At 45.0% G+C, this 19,654-nt stretch overlaps 1 protein-coding gene across 15 annotated transcripts in view; it reads left to right on the plus strand.

The window, feature by feature from the left end:
• The window catches only part of TBL1XR1 (transducin beta like 1 X-linked receptor 1), an 854,914-nt gene that overhangs the window by 653,421 nt on the left and 181,839 nt on the right, over positions 1 to 19,654 (plus strand). For all 15 annotated transcript variants that reach the window (XM_029616816.1, XM_029616819.1, XM_029616820.1 and 12 more), the window contains one exon: positions 9,290 to 9,422. In XM_029616816.1, coding sequence (XP_029472676.1) covers positions 9,290 to 9,422 — 133 coding nt within the window. The remainder of the gene's footprint in view (positions 1 to 9,289; positions 9,423 to 19,654) is intronic.

Consider the following 19,654-nt stretch of genomic DNA (forward strand, 5'->3'; position numbering starts at 1 on the left):
TGGGTATTTCAGCTAGAAAATGATCTGAAACATACCTCAAAATTAACATGTAGTACTTACAGGAAAGAGAGACTGTTTTTGAATGGCCTTCACAGTCCCCAAATTTGAATATTATTTTAAATCTATGGAGGAGATCTCAAATTTTAAATGCATGCAAAGAGACCTAAGATTTTTTGGAGCAAAAGCGTTCTGCAAGAAAAAATAGGAAAAAAATTCCAAAGGAAAGAATAGAAAAACTCTTAGCTGGTTACAGGAAATGTTTAGAAGTTATGTCTTCCAAAAGTGGTGTTACAAAGTACTGATTGAAAGGGCACATAAAGTTTTACACATGTCATAATCACTGTGTTTTTTTATTTTGAATCTTAAAAAAATCTGCAAACAGTAATTATGTATTAAAATGTACAGAAAGATGTCATCATGTTTGACTTTGTTTCATGTAGAGGTTATATCAGCTTCTGTTCTGTTAGATTAATTGCAATATACAGTTTGATTAGGGTCCCTAAACCTTTGCATACAACGGTATCTCTCAATATGTATTCAAAAACAAATCTATCAGAGTCTGTTCTTCAGTTTGTAATGAATGCACCTTTTATATGTATTGATGGTTGCAAGTGAAATTGCATAAAAGCAACTTAACTTAATTAGATTCATAATGGTGGCTATGGGTAACTGGAAAATGAGTTCAAAACTTTAAATACTATATTATCCTCAGGAAAGAGAGAAAAATTAGTATGAATATAAATCAGAATAATTTTTATTTTCCAGCTAAATTATCTGAAAAAATGTGGCTAGTTGATTTAAGAAACATGTATATGGGCCAGGCTGGTAGTTCAGTGTTACTTGGGTTCAGTTCTTGGGCTTGGCTTCTATTTCTTGGGTTGGCAAGTGCTAGGGGTACTACAGAGACATTGGAAACACCTATGAGGGTGGGGGTGTCCCCCATTAAATGGTAGCATGTATTAGCTGGACTTAGGATGCAATTGTATCATGTTCTGGAAGTATCGACACTCTGGACAAAGACTGTCACTGCAATGGTTGGGCTTGATAGGAGGTTCTCAGAGGACAAGTACACGAGTGACATCATCAGATGGAGCCCGGAATGGAACTTTGATATCAAAGCTTCTATTAGCTTTTGAGCATGCCCTACTAGAGATGTGCACCCTTGGCCACTCCATTGCAATCCCATACAGGGCACCTCAGACTTATTTTTTTCGCAGCCTGAAGGTTATGGTGGTTCTCTCAGCTGCTGCAGTGAACTGTTTCTCGGTGGACACTGCAGGCTGTTTCATCCTGTAGTCTTCTAGGTAGTTTTTTCATATGGGTTTAAGTTCCTTTAATTTTCTTCAACTTCATGGTGTACTGGTTTTGGTACTTCAATGGGAGTTTATTCAACTTGCTTATTTTTGTCTAATGTCTGAGTAGTGAAACCCTCCACCACGTATCTGGGTTCAGTCCATCATGCCCCATTTATCATTGGATACTTTGCCTGAATGAGGGGCCATCCATGATGTCTCTGGCCACTCTCTGGTGAGGCTATGACTTAAGCAGTCATTTTCAGTAGGATCTCTTAAAATCTGCTTTCCTGAGCACAGGAGCTGCACTGGACATTGACAGCAGGTTGATATTGAGGAAGGGAGAATGTAACGCATGCTACTCCACCCCACTTCCAGGTACCACAAAGGATTAAGAAGCATTGATATCTGGTTGATGCATAATTCCACAGGAGGAGATATAGTCTGGCTGTGGTCAAGAATCCCCCCAAAGCATTCCTTTCAGAAGTCATTCTCACCTGGGTCCAGGGAATTGCTTCCATCTCGTAAGGCCCAAGTGATCAGTTTATCTCTGATGCCCAGAAAGACATGTCCTCCCTTCCTGCCGCCCAGTCTGTACTGGTATTGGCATTTTCGAGGAGGAGTCAAAATGAATTCCTTGGAGCAGAGCAGAGCATCAGCACTTGGGCATCAGTGCTGTTGATGCAGATTGGTATACAGTCCCATCTGGTGCTGTCACATTGATCAGTTGCAGAGGCACCAACACATCTTTGCAGCGAGTTGGTAGGGGAAGCTTGCCAAACATATAGATGTTCATATGAGCCCTATAGGCAAGTGATTCTTCTCTGGGCATTGTCTCCTAGCTGAGTGAGAATTCAATCCACATTCTGTCATGTTTGGACAGGGAAACTTGGGGAGGAGGGGGGGGGGGGGGGGGGGGGGGATGAGGAATACACCACTGAACTATCTCCATAGGAAAAAACATCTTTTTGAGAAGATAGCTCCTTTAGTGATTTTGTGAAGAGAATGGCAGATGCCATTCCATTTGATTTGCAGGAGGACAAAGTCAGGCATTCACAAGATCCTCCGGAAGTCCCATAAAAGAATTTGATGGATCTCCTTTTTTTCTTTTGTCTCACCAGTTTGTAATGATCAAACCCCTCTGTGACAAAGCCAAGAGGTTTGAACTATTTTACCATGGGCACTCTTGGTAGGGATGCTGTATCAAGGGGTTAGGTTTAATACTTCCATAGCCTTGTATCAACGTTTCAGATACGAGTAGATCTGTAAAGTTGCTGGAGTAGAGATACTGGAGTGAGGAAATGACATTTTGAATATCATAATATAGAGAGAACCTTTTTGCAAATAGGTTCGAGGAAGCAGTGTCTCAGTGATAAGACCATTGTGTGCACTCTCCACTACAGCTCCAGCCCATCATCCACAGCTGGGAGACTCACAAGTGAGGGAGGAGATGCTTCTCAACTCCTGTCCCCCATCAATGAGCAGGATCTTTGCTTTCACTCTGGGCAGTAGAGAGCTCAAAAGGTACAGCCCAGCCAAGACCTGGTGCAGAGTTTTGACTGGATCAGGGAGGGCATAGCTCATATCCCAATATTAGTATTGGAGTAAACAGTGGGTACAAAGTGACTTCAAACACTTGGGATCTCAGCATAGGCCTCCATATCAACCACTGAGAATTGTGTTGAGACTCTTTGGGCATCAGACCCTACTGCACTGAACCCCATAGGTACAGGGTGACTCATTCCCATCCTTGATTGGAGGGAGCAAAAAGGAGTACCCTGGGAAAAGATTCCAGAACCCTGGATGCTCTTGGGAGAAATTGCCCTCATATCTTCTTACTAACTCTTCATGGACTAGTATGTGCAGGACCTGCTGCAGCAGATGCAGGAGGTAGCCAAGAAGCTTCCTCACAAGCAGTGTGACAACCTCCAGTCTCTAGTGAATAAGGGGGTTGGAGTGTGGAAAACACATGGTCAGATTGACATTTGATATTTTGAGATGGGTTTGAGAGTCTCTGCTATGGGATTGTAACCTGCAGACTTGCATTTCTGTGGGCCTCTGACCTGAGGTCCAGGAAAATTCACTGATGTACCATGCACTGGAGAGAATCTCTTCAGAACTGGGGGGGTCAAAGAATTGGTGGCACAGATCTGAGAACACTGTGCGATGCTTCAGCAGTTCTCCACAGCTACTCTAGACCTGCCCTCTTGTGTCAGGAGCTATTTTTAACTATGGAGCCTAGGAAATACTACTTTAAATTGAGGCAGCATTATCCTCCATCCCCTCAGTCCAGTGCACAACAGGCATCTTGCACTTGTGCAGAGCAGCAAAGGACCCTGAAGGCACAGTCAACATTCTGGTCAAAACCCTGGATGAGGTTTTAACAGGATCGCAGAGAGCATATCACAATACCCATGTCAGAGGATCTCCTTGTCAGAGGAAGGCTGAGGTTTTACATAAACCATTGGTCCATTGAAACTTTGGACTTGTGTGTCCTCAGCATAAAATTAATAATAAAGTGCAGTTTAACTCTATTGTGCATCTCCTCACATTTCCTCCCGACTCCAACTGGGGGAAGTCCCCTCATCAGGCTATTGCAAGAACTCTCCTTCTTAGTGCAGTCATGCCCATTCCATGAAGGAAAAGAGGGTGAAAATTCTGCTCCATGTCCCTACTGATTCAAAAGAAAGTAGCTCTGTCCCATTCTAGACCTAAGGACCTTGAACAAATTTCTGAAAAGTCAGAGGTTCAAGAAGATTTTCTAGAATAGCTTAATTCCATATTTGCAAAAAGGGAATTGTCTGCTCTCTGTCTCAAGGATGCTTACATTCTCATAGATATTTGTAGGTGACAGAAAATACCTCAGATTTGTAGTAGGGGATTGTCACTTCTAAAATTGCATGCTGCCTTTCGGCTTAGCGTCAGTCCTGTTTATCTTCGCAAAACGTATTTCTGAGGTGGCAGTGTACATGTTCCCCTTCCTGGATGATTGGATGATGAAGAGCACAACCCAGGTAGGTGTCCCAGAATCGATGTGCAGAACCAGCCAAGTGTTGGAGTTATTAGGTTTCATCATCCACTGCACAAAGTCCCACTTGAGCCCATCAACTCAATTGGAGTTTATTGGAGTATTGCCATATACAACTTGGGCAAAAGCCTTCCTTCCACGACAGAGGGACCATCATGTCGAAATCCACAATGGAAAGGATCCAAGTGAGTCAGGCATCAGCATGGAACAAGTTGAGGTTGTTAGGCTTATGGTCTCAAAAGCACATGTTACTCCTTTAATACATCTCTATATGAAGATAGCCCAGTGGGCCCTCCAATCACAATGGCTTCAGGCCACTCGGGATCTTTGAGTCACCATGCAGCCACTTTAGGACTCCAGTCTGACAAGAGGCATCCTCTTTTAAATTCCTCCAGTCTAAATTGTTCTGACCACTGATGTCTAACATGGGGTGGGAAGCCCATGTCGAAGTGCTCTGCACTCAAGTCATTTAGTCTACATAGATAAAGCTTAATCAGATAAAGTTCCTGGAGCTAAACATAGTTCATAAGAACATGCCATACTGGGTCAGACCAAGGGTCCATCAAGCCCAGCATCCTGTTTCCAACAATGGCCAATCCAGGCCATAAGAACCTGGCAAGTATCCAAAAACTGTCTATTCCAAGTTACTGTTGCTAGTAATAGCAGTGGCTATTTTCTAAGTCAACTTAATTAATAGCAGGTAATGGACTTCTCCTCCAAGAATGTATCCAGTCCTTTTTTAAACACAGCTACACTAACTGCACTAACCACATCCTCTGGCAACACATTCCAAAGTTTAATTGTGCGTTGACTGAAAAAGAACTTTCTTCGATTAGTTTTAAATGTGCCACATGCTAACTTCATGGAGTGCCCCCTAGTCTTTCTATTATCCGAAAGAGTAAATAACTGATTCACATTTACCAGTTCTAGACCTCTCGTGATTTTAAACACCTCTATCATATCCCCCCTCAGCAGTCTCTTCTCCAAGCTGAAAAGTCCTGACCTCTTTAGTCTTTCCTCATAGGGGAGCTGTTCCATTCCCTTTATCATTTTGGTCGCCCTTCTCTGTACCTTCTCCATCACAACTATATCTTTTTTTAGATGCGGCGACCAGAATTGTACACAGTATTCAAGATGCGGTCTCACCATGGAGCGATACAGAGGCATTATGACATTTTCCGTTTTATTCATCATTAGCTTTCTAATAATTTCCAACATTCTGTTTGCTTTTTTGATTGCAACAGCACACTGAACTGATGATTTCAATGTGTTATCCACCATGATGCCTAGATCTCTTTCTTGGGTGGTAGGTACTAATATGGAACCTAACATTGTGTAACTGTAGCATGGATTATTTTTCCCTATATGCATCACCTTGCACTTATCCACATTAAATTTCATCTGCCATTTGGATGCCCAATTTTCCAGCCTCACAAGGTCTTCCTGCAATTTATCACAATCTGCTTGTGATTTAACTACTCTGAACAATTTTGTATCATCTGCAAATTTGATTACCTCACTCGTCGTATTTCTTTCCAGATCAATTATAAATATATTGAAAAGTACGGGTCCCAATACAGATCCTTGAGGCACTCCACTGTCCACTCCCTTCCACTGAGAAAATTGTCCATTTAATCCTACTCTCTGTTTCCTGTCTTTTAGCCAGTTTGTAATCCACGAAAGGACATCGCCGCCTATCCCATGATTTTTTACTTTTCCTAGAAGCCTCTCATAAGGAACTTTGTCAAACGCCTTCTGAAAATCCAAGTATACTACATCTACCGGTTCACCTTTATCTACATGTTTATTAACTCCTTCAAAAAAGTGAAGCTGATTTGTGAGGCAAGACTTGCCTTCGATAAAGCCATACTGATTTTGTTCCATTAAACCATGTCTTTGTATATGTTCTGTAATTTTGATATTTAGAACACATTCCACTATTTTTCCTGGCACTGAAGTCAGGCTAACTGGTCTGTAGTTTCCCGGATCACCCCTGGAGCCCTTTTTAAATATTGGGGTTATATTAGCCACCCTCCAGTCTTCAGGTACAATGGATAATTTTAATGATAGGTTAGAAATTTTTACTAATAGGTCTGAAATTTCATTTTTTAGTTCCTTCAGAACCTGCGGTGTATACCATCCGGTCCAGGTGATTTACTACTCTTCACTTTGTCAATCAGGCCTACCACATCTTCTAGGTTCACCTTGATTTGGTTCAGTCCATCTGAATCATTACCCATGAAAACCTTCTCCAATACGGGTTCCTCCCCAATATCCTCTTCAGTAAACACTGAAGCAAAGAAATCATTTAATCTTTCCGCAATGGCCTTTTCTTCTCTAAGTGTCCCTTTAACCCCTCGATCATCTAACAGTCCAACTGACTCCCTCACAGGCTTTCTGCTTTGGATATATTTGAAAAAGTTTTTACTGTGAGTTTTTGCCTCTACGACCAACTTCTTTTCAAATTCTTTCTTAGCCTGTCTTATCAATGTCTTACATTTAACTTGCCAATGCTTATGCATTATCCTATTTTCTTCTGTTGGATCCTTCTTCCAATTTTTGAATGAAGATCTTTCAGATAAAATAGCTTCTTTCACCTCCTCTTTTAACCATGCCGTTAATCGTTTTGCCTTTTTTCCACCTTTCTTAATGTGTGGAATACATCTGGACTGTGCTCAGTATGCTCTGAAGGTTTTCAGAGATCAGTTGGCCAGCAAATGTCCTGTTCCACATGGAACACGCAGGGAGGCACAGGATCATACCTTTTATGTCAGGAGACTGTCCAGATGTGGGACTGGGCCATTTCTTAGGGGATGGTCTTTAGATTCACATATCTGGCAGGCTAGGAGAATATTCTTGAGGACAGATTGCCCGGTCCTGAATCCTATTAATGGTGTCCATGGATTGACAGATATTCTGTGAGTGGGACACACTTTTATGGTAGATCTGTTTTATGTCTCCCCAGAACAGGAAGGCCCCACTCTACTGTTCCAGGAAATGCACTCAAGGCAAACTACCATTGGATACCTTTACCCTCGCTTGCAGCAACATCGTGCTGTATGCTAATCCTCTGATTTGCTCATCACAAGGACTTTGTTGAACCATCACAAGGACATGGGAACCATGATTCTCATAGTCCCCCCTTTTGGTTGAGACAAGTTTGGTTCATGCTCCGGAAGGATATGTCCATCACTGGTCCAGTCAGGTTGGGAAATTCCACAACTTTCATCACTCAGGATCAAGGGAGATTGCACCTTCAGTTCCCCGGCTCTCACAGCCTGGATGTTGCAACCCCTGGATCTCTCAGAGAATGTTTCTGTTATGAATAGCCTGAAGAAAGGAATCCACAAGGAAGTTCTGTGGACTAAAATGAAGGAAGTTTGCCTCATGATGTGAGCAAAAGGCCTTAGACCTTTTTTTTTGTGCCTTTCAAAAACTGCTTAATTACCTTCTGTTTTTGTCCAAGTTAGGTCTCAAGACCAACTCATTAAGGGCCCACCTCAGTATAGTTGTCACCTGTCACCAACATGTAGAAGGTAGACCCATCTCTGTATGGTCTTTGGTGTCAGATTCATGTGGGGCCTGCTTTATTCGAAGTCTCCATTAGTAGCTCTGCGGTGTCTTAGGACCTCAACATTGTACTAACCCAACTGATGAAAGCTCTTTTTTAAGCCACTGTGCTCCTATAATCTGAAGTATCTAAACTGGAAGGTCATATTTTTGGTGGCATTGACTTTGGCACTCAGGATCTGTGAGCTCCAGGCTCTGGAAAGTAAACATTTTATACCAAATATTTTCATAATAGTGCGGTTCTATACACCTATGCTAAATTTTTGCTTGAGGTGGTGTCTGAATTATATCTGAACAAGTTAATCGTTCTTTCAGCATTCTTTCCCAGGCCATATGTCCAACAAGATGAACAAGCACTGAACAGTTTGGACTGTAAGAAAGTGTTGTCCTTTACCTGGCATGGACTGAAACCCATATAAAGTCCACCCAGCTCTTTGTTTCATTTGACACTAACAAACCTGGTGATTGACATTGCCAAATATGTTATCCAGTTGACTAGCAGATTACATCGCCTTCTGGTATGTCCAGTCAGGCCTGGATCTGATGGGTCATGTCAAGGCTCATAGTGTCAGAGCCATGGAAGCATTGGTAGCCCACCTAAGATTGATCTTCATGGAGGAAATCTGCAAGGCTGCGAGGTGGAGTTCTCTACACACATTCACTTTACACTGCTACTTGGATAGGGACTTCCAACATGACAATGGGTTTGGCCAGTTTGTCCTGCAGAATCTCTAAAGTGTTGAATCCAACTCTATCCCTCGTAGGGCCTATTGTTTTTGTCTCATGCTGCTTCATACTAGAAAATATAAATAAAAAGAATTCTTATTGCTGCCAAAAACAATTACTATTGTGCCTGTTGGCATAGTTTTGATCTTCCCTGTTTTCATTCGGTACAGTCTGTAACTAGGGATTCCACACTTGTGAGGATTGCCATCCTGCTTGTCCTCTGACAAAGCAGAGGTGCTTATCTGTAGCAGTTGTTTCCTGAGGACAGCAGAATCAGTCTTCATGAAATCCACCCATCTCTTGGAATTGGCTTCTCCAAGTATAGCTAAAAATGTAGACTGATTGAGCCCCTGCATGAAAGTGTCATGCCATGCCACACATGCCCAGTAGGGCACATTCAACATTTTAGAAACTTTGATAGAAAAGTTCCAGATTGGGATCCACCCACATGTGAGGATTGACATCCTGCTGTCCTCAGAGAACACCTGTTTTGGGTAAGCTACTCTACTCTATTGAACTAAATGAATTATCAAACCTAGTATTTTATTTATCCCACTTTATATTAAGTATTCTCAGTAATTAATCTTAAATTAAGATTTTGACCATTCAATTTCCTGTGTGTAATAAAAAGTAACTAATGTTTGTTTGCCTATTGCTGTTTCTTATGACTCAGACAATCATACGGATATGATGGAAGTAGATGGAGATGTTGAAATCCCTCCTAACAAAGCTGTAGTGCTGCGTGGTCATGAATCTGAAGTGTTCATCTGTGCCTGGAACCCAGTTAGTGATCTTTTAGCATCAGGGTATGTCTTCGTAAGAAATAAAATATTTAATATATTTAAAGTACAGTAAATTTGTAGTTTCGCTTAGATATTAAGCTGTGCATGGCAGAGGATTCCCTAACCTGTTTCTGTATGATCTCTGTTAAGAATGTATTGTACTCCTGTATTAACTTTTCTGTATTTTCTTTGTAGAGTGCAGTATAACTACCAGTGCTACATAAAAAATAAAATCACATTTCTTCTTAATCCTATGTTACTTGATTTTGTCAAAAAAAAGTTAAAGGTAATGGTTATATAATTAAAAATATTTTTACTTTAAAGACAATTCAGCTACTTAGACAGGTGGTATCAGACAGCACTGATGTGGAACAGTTTTCTGCAGTTTTCCAGCAAAGACTTGTAGACTCCATCTGAGTGTGTGTGGCTGTTACTTCGTTCCCACAGCCTAATAATGTGCCTCAATTCATCTTTTTCCATTGATATTCCATTTGGTTTTTCACTGCCCTGTGCAGTATTTTTGGCAGGTTTTTCGTCTTTCCAGGTTCTCTTCTTAGGCAGAGCGTACCTTTATGTAGTTTTTCTTCCCTTTTAATACGTCAAAAGTGTTTTTGACATCTTAAAGCATTGCTTGTTTTCTTTTTTGTAATCCCAGTTGGAGGCCCATTTTGCAGTGGCTTCTGAAAAGTTGCTGTAGCTGCTGTCCCATTTTTACTCCAAGTTCTTTTTCTTTCTTTTTTAAAACCTCTATTTTCCTAGAGTGTAGCAGATGGATTCAGGACCAATGGATAATAGTGTGTTCCTGATAGCAGTTGGAGACGAAGTCAGATTTCAATCTGAGGTCAGCACCAATACAGTGCAGGTAGCTCTGCTCTTCAGTATTTTCCATCTCCATAGCAGTTCGGGACTCTATACACGTGTGCTCAGCGTTAGAATATTCAAACCAAAGAAGAAAGAAAAAAATCCCAAACAAAGAAGAAATCTTACTTCTCCAGATGAGCCCCGCTCTCCTGAGGTGATACCTAAGGGTCCCTCCCCCAGTTGAGATTTCCTGAGGTGATTTCTGAGATCCCTCAGAGGTAGGCCTTGGTCCAGCAGCCGGTTTCCGGCGTGGACTTAGCCTCTGGCAACGGGAGTGGCTGAGAGGCAGCGGGTGCAATACCAAGTGCGGCGGTGAATGTACTTCCCTCTCCCCCTGTAGCCGGAGACCGCCCGGAACGAAACCGGGAAACGCCGAGACAAGGTAAGGTAGAAAACTTTTTCTAAGTCTCCGGTCTCTGAGGCTCGGTTAGCTGCACAGATCACCTGGTGGCGTCTGTACCATCGGGTTGATCAGCCCAGGCCGGGTTAGACCCCAATCGGATACGAGGGTCCTCCCACGTGGAGACCCTCTGGGGTGGTTGCCATCTTGCTCGTGTGGTCGCAGACTCCATTTCGCCGCTCTGTCTGCTTACCTGAACCGTGAGCACAGGGACGAGCCGGGCGTACAAATTACTTGTACACACAGTGGCGCATGCATAAGTGCCATACGCATAGCTACACGCACAACTGTGCTGGGCGCACAAGTTAAGGCTGTGCACACAGCGGCGTGCGCATCTCAGTGAGCACGCATCCCATCCTACACACACATCTTGGGCACACCCGGAGCGCATAGCTAAGCCCCCTGGCGCGTACATTAAACGCAGAGACCAGGGTTTCAACAACCTACGCACACAAAACCATGGCACCACTGGCGAAGAAAACCAAGGCACAAGCCCTCTGCCTAGCCTGCCACATAAGAGCGGCGCAGCACGAGGAGGCCACGGCTTGATGCCTACACTGCAAGGAGGCCCTGGGAGAACCCGGACAAGGCTCTCCCCAGCCAGTATAGGAATCTGGATCCACCGATAGTATCCCGGACCTCTCTATCCCCAGCACGACCCTCCCCCAAACGGGGTCCCTGGGGAACGCAGCGGCCTTTAATCTAGACCCAGGATCCTTCTCCTGGGTAGAATTCTTTAAGTGTCTACAAACCTTTGTCCACATGCAACCGCCACCAATGGCACAGACACATCTGCCACCAGAGGAACCTTGCCTCCCAGAGCCCTCCAGGCCTTCCAGTGACTTGCTCCCCCCGGCCAAAAGCCTCTCCATAGGGGACACTAACACCTCGGACGAGGATCAAGGAAGGGGAAATACCTCCAGGAACGGAACCTTACCGAACCATGAGGTGCTTCTTCTCCAAAGAAGAGATATCAGATCTTGTGGCTGTCAGCTTGAACGAGCTTGCCATTCCAGGCACAAGTGCCACAGAGGAACCAAAGACGAGCCCTCTCCTAGAAGGGCTCCGTCAGGCCTCCCACCATTTCCCCTTGCTGCAAGCCGTACAACAGCTAATCAACTTGGAATGGGATGCTTCGGAGGCCAGTTTCAAAGGGGGGCAGGCCCTGGAAGCCCTATATCCACTGGAATCCTCAGCCAAAGATCTACTAGTGTTCCACAAAGTGGACGCCATGGTCTGTGCGGTCACAAAACACACTGCCATCCCAGTTTAGGGAGGAGCGGCACTCAAGGATGCCCAGGACAGACGTCTGGAATCCATCCTTAAACAGTCATTCGACGTATCAGCTATGTCACTACAGATTGCTGCCTGCTGTGCCGTGGTAACACGCGCCTGCTTATCCATGACCAGGTACGCCGCCTTGCCTGGCGAAGCACTAGAATCGGCAGTATCCTTCCTCACGATGCGACCTCTGACCTGGTACGCACCTCAGCCAGGGCGTCTTATCCGTAGTGGCAGCCAGAAGGCAACTCTGGCTCTGAAGTTGGTCAGCCGACGCGACCTCCAAGACGAAACTCATGAGAATGCCCTTTAAAGGAGCCCTCCTGTTCAGAAGCAAACTGGAGAAGTTAGCCGACAAATGGGGTGAATACCCAGTACCTCGGCTACCGGAGGACAAGAACAAAAGAAACCAACGCCTCTCTACCCTATTACCTAGGGGCAGAGGATCACAGCGTTTCAGACCCTACAAGAGTACATATAAAGCCCCTTCCCCTGCAGGCAGGGGCTAGTCCTTTTGGAACAAACACAAGACGGGAGTTGGCTCTGGCACAGGCCCCAGCCGCACCCCACAATGAGAATCAGCCGATCCATCCACAGGAAGAAGCCCTATTCTACCAAAGATGGGTCGAGATAACAGCGGACAATTGGTCCTAGCCATCATTCGAGAGGGATACTATCTGGACTTCCACAACATCTCCTGACAAGTTTGTGAAATCTCCTTGCCACGCACCCTCCAAGAGGACGGCAGTGGAAACCAGAACTGACCAAATTACTCGCTCTAAAGGCCATAACGCCGGTACCCATGCAACAAAAAAAATACTGGGCACTATTCCATCTATTTTATCGTCCCCAAGAAAGAGGGAACATTCCGGCCCATCCTGGACCTCAAGTAAGGTCAACCGCTACCTGAGGGTACCACACTTCCGCATGGAAACCCTGCGCTCAGTCATAAGGGTGATACAGCCGGGAGAATTCTTTACATCCTTGGACCTGTCAGAAGCATACCTGCAGATCCCAGTCCATCATGAGCATCAGCGCTTCCTGCGCTTCGCAATCCTGGACCACCACTACCAGTTCCGAGCACTACCCTTCGGGCTCGCCACAGCCCCTCAGACGTTCACCAAAATTATGGTGGTAGTAGCAGCGACACTAATGAAAGAGGGAATCCTCGAACACCCATTTCTGGACGATTGGCTGATCAGGGCAAAGTCTCCAGAGGAAAGTCATCAGGCGACCACCAGAGTCAGGGCTCTACTGGAGAACCTCGGGTGGGTTATCAACACAAACAAGAGCTGCGTACAGCCCTCCCAATTCCTAGAATACCTGGGAGTCCGGTTCGACACCAGACAAGACAAGGTCATTCTTCCCCCTACGAGGAGAAGAAAACTGATGAACCAATTGCAAAACCTGCTAACAAGTCTTCACCCCAAGGTATGGGACTTCCTCCAAGTCCTCAGCCTCATGTCATCAACCCTGGAAGTGGTCCCATGGGCAAGAGCTCACATGCGACTGGTACAGCGCTCCCTACTGTCACGGTGGAACCCGATGTCCCAGGACTACTCAGTTTGCCTGCATCTCCGGAGGAGGTGCGGAACCAGCTCCAATGGTGGCTACAAGAAGACCATCTGAGCAAGGGAGTAAGGCTATCCCCACCGACCTGGATCTTGCTCACCACGGACACGAGCCTACGAGGGTGGGGAAGCCCACTGCCAGGAACTGACTGCCAAGGGGCAATGGGATAAGGAAGAGTTGGGATGGAACATCAACCGACTGGAAGCCCTCCCAATCCCTAGAATACCTAGGAGTCCGGTTCGACACCAGACAAAACAAGGTCATTCTTCCCCCTACGAGGAGAAGAAAACTGATGAACCAATTTCGAAACCTGCCAACAATTCTTCGCCCCAAGATATGGGACTACCTCCAAGTCCTCGGCCTCATGACATCAACCCTGGAAGTGGTCCCATGGGCAAGAGCTCACATGCGACTAGTACAGCGCTCCCTACTGTCATGGTGGAACCCGATGTCCCAGGACTACTCCGTTTGCCTGCATCTCCGGAGGAGGTGCGGAACCAGCTCCAATGGTGGCTACAAGATGACCATCTGAGCAAAAGAGTAAGGCTATCCTCACCAACCTGGATCTTGCTCACCACGGACACGAGCCTACGAGAGTGGGGAAGCCCACTGCCAGGAACTGACTGCCAAGGGGCAATGGGACAAGGAAGAGTCAGAATGGAACATCAACCGACTGGAAGCCCGGGCGGTCAGACTAGCCTGCAACGGTTCAGCCACAGACTCCGGGGCAAATCGGTCAGTCATGTCAGACAACGCCACTACAGTTGCCTACATCAGCCGCCAGGGAGGAACCAGAAGCCAACAAGTATCCCTGGAAATAGATCCTCTAATAGCGTGGGCGGAAGCATAGCTACAAGGGATCTCAGCCACCCACATCGCGGGAAAAGACAACGTCAGTGCAGACTACCTCAGCAGAGAAAGTCTAGACCCAGGGGAATGGAAGCTGTTAACCACAGCCTTCCAGTTGATAGTAAACTGCTGGGAAACCCCAGCCATGTATCTCCTGGTAACCCGGTCCAACGCCCAAGTTCCCAGCTTCTTCAGTCGCAGACGAGAACCACAACCCCAAGGGATCGATGCCCTCGTCCAGACCTGGCCACAGGAAGACCTACTATACACCTTCCCCCTGTGGCCACTACTGGGTGGGATCATCTGCAGGTTAGAGCACAGCAGGGGGCTAGTACTCCTAGTGGCCTTGGACTGGCCAAGAAGGCCATGGTACGCAGACATGCAAAGACTCATGACGGGAAGCTCTCTCTCCCTCTACCTCCACACGGGGATCTGCTCCAGCAAGGTCCGATCCTGCACGAAGACCCAACTCGATTTTCTCTTATGGTCTGGCCATTGAGAGGACACGCCTGAAGAAGAGCAGATACTTGAGGGCGGTGATCGGCACCTTGCGCCGAGTATGCAAGTTCTCCACATCACTGACCTACGTACAAATATGAAGAATATTCGAAGCTTGGTGCGAAGACTGGGACATCCTTCCACGAACGGTCAGAATTCCCACAATCCTGGAATTTCTGCAGGATGGATTACAGAAGGGGTTGTCTCAACTCCCATCAAGGTTCAGGTGGCCGCTGTGGCCTGCTTCGGAGCCAAAGTGGAACGCACCAGCCTAGCATCTCATCAGGACGTCTCCCGCTTCCTGAGAGGGGTCAAGCAGATTCGACCACCCCTAAAGTGGTCGGTATTCCTATGGAACCTCAATCTAGTACTAGACTTTCTAGTGGGAGCCTCCTTCAGACCTATCCAAGGTCTGCCTCTACGACTCCTAACCTTGATGACTGCATTCCTAGTGGCAATATGTTCGGCCCATCGCCTCTCCGAACTTCAAGCACTATCCTGCCGAGAACCGTTCCTCAGGTTCACACCGGGATCCATACAGCTAAGCACTCTCCCCTCCTTCCTCCCAAACGTGGCTTCTCACTTCCATTTAAACTAAACCATCTTGCTGCCATCTCCAGATGAGCATAAGGGCTCGGAAGAATTTCGCTGTCTTCGCTATCTTAATGTCAGCAGGCTCCTAGTCCAATACCTATAAAGGTCTGAACCCGTACGAAAGACGGACCACCTATTCGTCCTTCACAGCGGGAAGAATCAAGGGGAAGCAGCCTCATAGGCAACCATTTATTTTATTTATTTATTTATTTTTAATTTTTATAGACCGAAGTTCTTGTAGGAACTACAAATCAATCCGGTTTACATACAACTTTTAAATGCCCAAAAAGAGTAGTGGGCTTTACATAGAACAGTTGAACAATAAAACAGGTAACAATAGAACTAACAATAAATTATGGAACAAATAGAATAGATAACCAATTAAACATAGTAATGTAGTAATAAATATTATATAGAAAAAAAAAATATAAAAGAGATAGAGTAAATGGAGTGTGAGTAAAGTATAAATACAAAGATGAAAGAGCTCAAAAATTAAGGTACAGTTGAAAAAAATTGTAATAGGAAAAAACAGTGAGATAACCCATGATTTGGGTTAAAAGACTTGATTAGGTAGCATTAGATATCTGGGAAGGCTTGACGGAAAAGCCATGTTTTTAGCTTTTTTTTGAACTCCTGATGACTTGGTTCTAGTCTTAGATCTGGGGGGAGCGCATTCCATTGGTGGGGGCCTCCTGAAGATAGTGCTCTTTTGCTCAGTGATGATTTTACCTGAGGGGCTTGCAATGTGCCTTTGTATGCGCTTCTAATTGGTCTGGATGAAGTATGAGGTTGGAGTTGGGTGCTTAATGTGATCGGAGCAAGGTTGTATGTTGCTTTGTGAATAATTGTGAGCACTTTATAGAGGATCCTGTGGTTAATAGGAAGCCAATGTAGGTTACGAAGGATTGGAGTGATGTGATCTCTTTTATTAGAGTTTGTAAGTATTCTGGCAGCGGCGTTTTGAACCATTTGTAAGGGTTTGATGGTATTTGAGGGTAGACCGAGAAGGAGGGAGTTGCAATAATCGAGCTTAGATAGTATGATGGATTGAAGTACTAGCCGGAAGTAATCAAGTAATCAAGGTGGCCTACGTAGAGGCAGGCAAGCCTCCACCTCTACAAGTCAAGGCCCATTCCACTAGAGCCCAGGCAGTGTCCTGGGCGGAAACAGATGCTGTCACCCACCGAGATCTGTCTGGCGGCGACATGGTCCTCCTTTCACACCTTCACCAGGCTCTACCATCTGGATTTTCAAGCTCGGAAGGACACAGCATTTGCAAGGGCAGTAATAAGTGGGCCATGGGCAACCTCCCATCCGATTCGGGAGTAGCTTTTATACATCCCATTGGTCCTGAATCCATCTGCTACACGCTAGGAAATGGAGAAATTACTTACCTGATAATTTCGTTTTCCTTAGTGTAGACAGATGGATTGTTATCCCGCCCACGGCTGCCGCTATGCACTAAAACATCGGGTGTCAATTCCCAATAGTAGGACAAACACGGGTAAGCCACGCTTCCCTTCAGCTAGGACACTCATAGCTACCGGGTGTCGTCGTTTCTCGGTTAAGGGCACTGGTGGTCTCCAGCTATAGTCCACGTCAACCAGTTCAAGTTAATCACGTTTCTCAAGTTATTCAAGTTAAGCAAAGTTAACCAAGCTAATCAAATTATCCAGACATACATATATCCACAATTGCTTTGCGAGGAGAATACTGAAGAGCAGAGCTTCCTGCATGGATTTATGTACTGGTGCTGATGTCAGATTGAAATCTGACTCCGTCTCCAACTGCTATCAGGAGCACACTATACCCATTGGTCCTGAATCCATCTGTCTACACCAAGGAAAACGAAATTATCAGGTAAGTAATTTCTCCAATTTTGCATAGTCTGTTTTTCTGACAATGGTAAAGAACAATAGCAGCTTCAGAAAGTGCAAGGATTGTACTCAGAAGATGCCCATTTCTGGCCATCATAAGACCTGCTCTAAATGTCTAGGGCAGGGTGTGTTCCTGTGCAGTATCTGTTCTAAGATTTTGCTGAAGGTCATAAAGTTCCAGCAAGTAAGAGACTAGTCTTACCTGGATTTGAAAAAAGTCAAGAAGAAATGAAGGGGTAGCCTAGTGGTAAGAGCAGTGGGCTTTGATCCAGGGAAACTAGGATTCTAATCCTGCTGCCGCTCCTTATGATCTTGAGCAAATCACTGCATCTTCCATTGCCTCAGGTAAAAACTTAGATTGTGGAGCCCTCAGGGAGTATGTACAGTACCTGAATATAATCCACTTTGAAGTCTCTGAAATATGAATATAAGTAAATAAATAAAAAAAATTCTTGCTTCACTGAACTAGTGCCAAAGAAGTAGAAACATAGAAATGATGGTAGAAAAGAATGATAGCATTAAACGCACATACAGGTCTCCCCCATAATGGTAACCTCAGTGGCATCTGCCGTGCTGTACAAGTTACAGCTAGATTCATCCAAAAGTGTTACTAACACATTGATAATGCCCGTGATAACAAAAAGGGGCGTGTTTATGGAAATTTTTGAATTACCGCACTACGCGGTAACTTATCACTATGCATCCTGCACTAAGGAAGGAGAGAGAGAGAGAGCCAGAACCTATCTACAAGGTCCTCATAGTAGCTAAGTATTTAATTCTCTATTGGAGGCCCATCTAATAGGTCAAGGTGAGGTGTTGGTAGTAGTTTGTGGCCCAGTTTAGCATGTAGAGTGAGATGTACGAACATCATTAGTACGCCTTGGTGAAGATTTGACATAATTTGGCATGAGGAAAGTCTCACAAAGATGAAATTTTGTACTATGTTATCTCACCCTAGCTTGATTTCCTCACTCCAAATGACGTCAAATCTTCAACAAGGTCACTGTGCTGTTCATACATCTCTACATGTGAAACTGGCCCCTAAACCCTCGACTATCACCAACATCTCACCTCGACTTATTAGAGGGGCCTCCTATAGAGATATAAATAGGTGCACACAGTGAGGCTCTCTCTCTCCCACTCTTCCTCTCCCTCTTCCTCTTTAGGTGCACACAGTGAGGCGCTCTCTCTCTCTCTCCCCGCCCAAGCCCAGAAATGGCCCAAATGCAATTCCAAAAATTTATGGCCATTTCTGGCATATCGCACAGCCTAACGCCAGGAAAAAAGGTGTTATTTCCGGCATTAAAACCGTGCGATAACACCCCTCATTTTACTAAATCCTGCCCAAACTCCTCCCTGATCCTGCCCCTCCAAGAAATGTGCATTCGCTCCATGCGTTATGAACAATGCATTCGTTATGGCATTTCCACATGCATTAACACGTTATGGTGTGTGTTAACGTCATAACGCATTTTGATGAATGACCCGGTCTGTTTCCTTAACCGTTAAATTCAGGGCCCATGTTGGTTGCTGTCCGAGTCCAATTCCCCATTATCTCTTGCCATTGAAGCAGAGAGTAATGTTGGAGTTACGTCATAAGTATAAGGCTTATTGGTTAAGGATAGTAACTGCTGATTCAGCAGTTATTACCCCCCATGCTTGTTTTCCCAGACCGTAAAATTCATGTCCTTGTTGGTTGCTGTCCAAAACTACTTCCCCTTTTCCTCTTTTTCCCCCCTGCCATTAAAGTAGAGAACAATAAGTTGCTTCAACAGTATGAAGGCTTGTTGGTTAAGGGTAGTAACTGCCATACCAGCAAGTTACCCCCATGTGCTCTTTTCCTCATTTCCATCCTTTAGCCTTTTCGGGATCCACAGTGTTTATCCCATGCCCCTTTGAAATCTTTCATCGTTTTTGTCTTTACCACCACCTTCGGAAGGGCATTCCATGCATCCACCACCCTCTCCGTGAAGAAATATTTCTTGATAGTTCTGAGTCATCCTCCCTGGAGTTTCATTTCGTGACACTTGTTCTACTGATTTCTTTCCAACGGAAAAGGTTTGTTGAATGTGCATCATTAAAACCTTTCAGTTATCTGAAGGTCTATATCATATCTCCCCTGCACCTCTTTTCCTCCAGGATATACATATTTAGGTCCTTCAATCTCTCCTCATAAGTTGTTTGATGGAGACCCCCCACCATTTTTGTTGCCCTTCTCTGGACTGCCTCCGTCCAATCTCTGACCCTTTTGTGATACGGTCCCCAATATTGAACACAGTACTCCAGGTGAGACCTCACCAATGATCTTTTCAAGGGGATTATCA

The sequence above is a fragment of the Rhinatrema bivittatum genome, chromosome 9 (assembly GCF_901001135.1).
Source record: "Rhinatrema bivittatum chromosome 9, aRhiBiv1.1, whole genome shotgun sequence".
Classification (NCBI taxonomy): Eukaryota; Metazoa; Chordata; class Amphibia; order Gymnophiona; family Rhinatrematidae; genus Rhinatrema; species Rhinatrema bivittatum.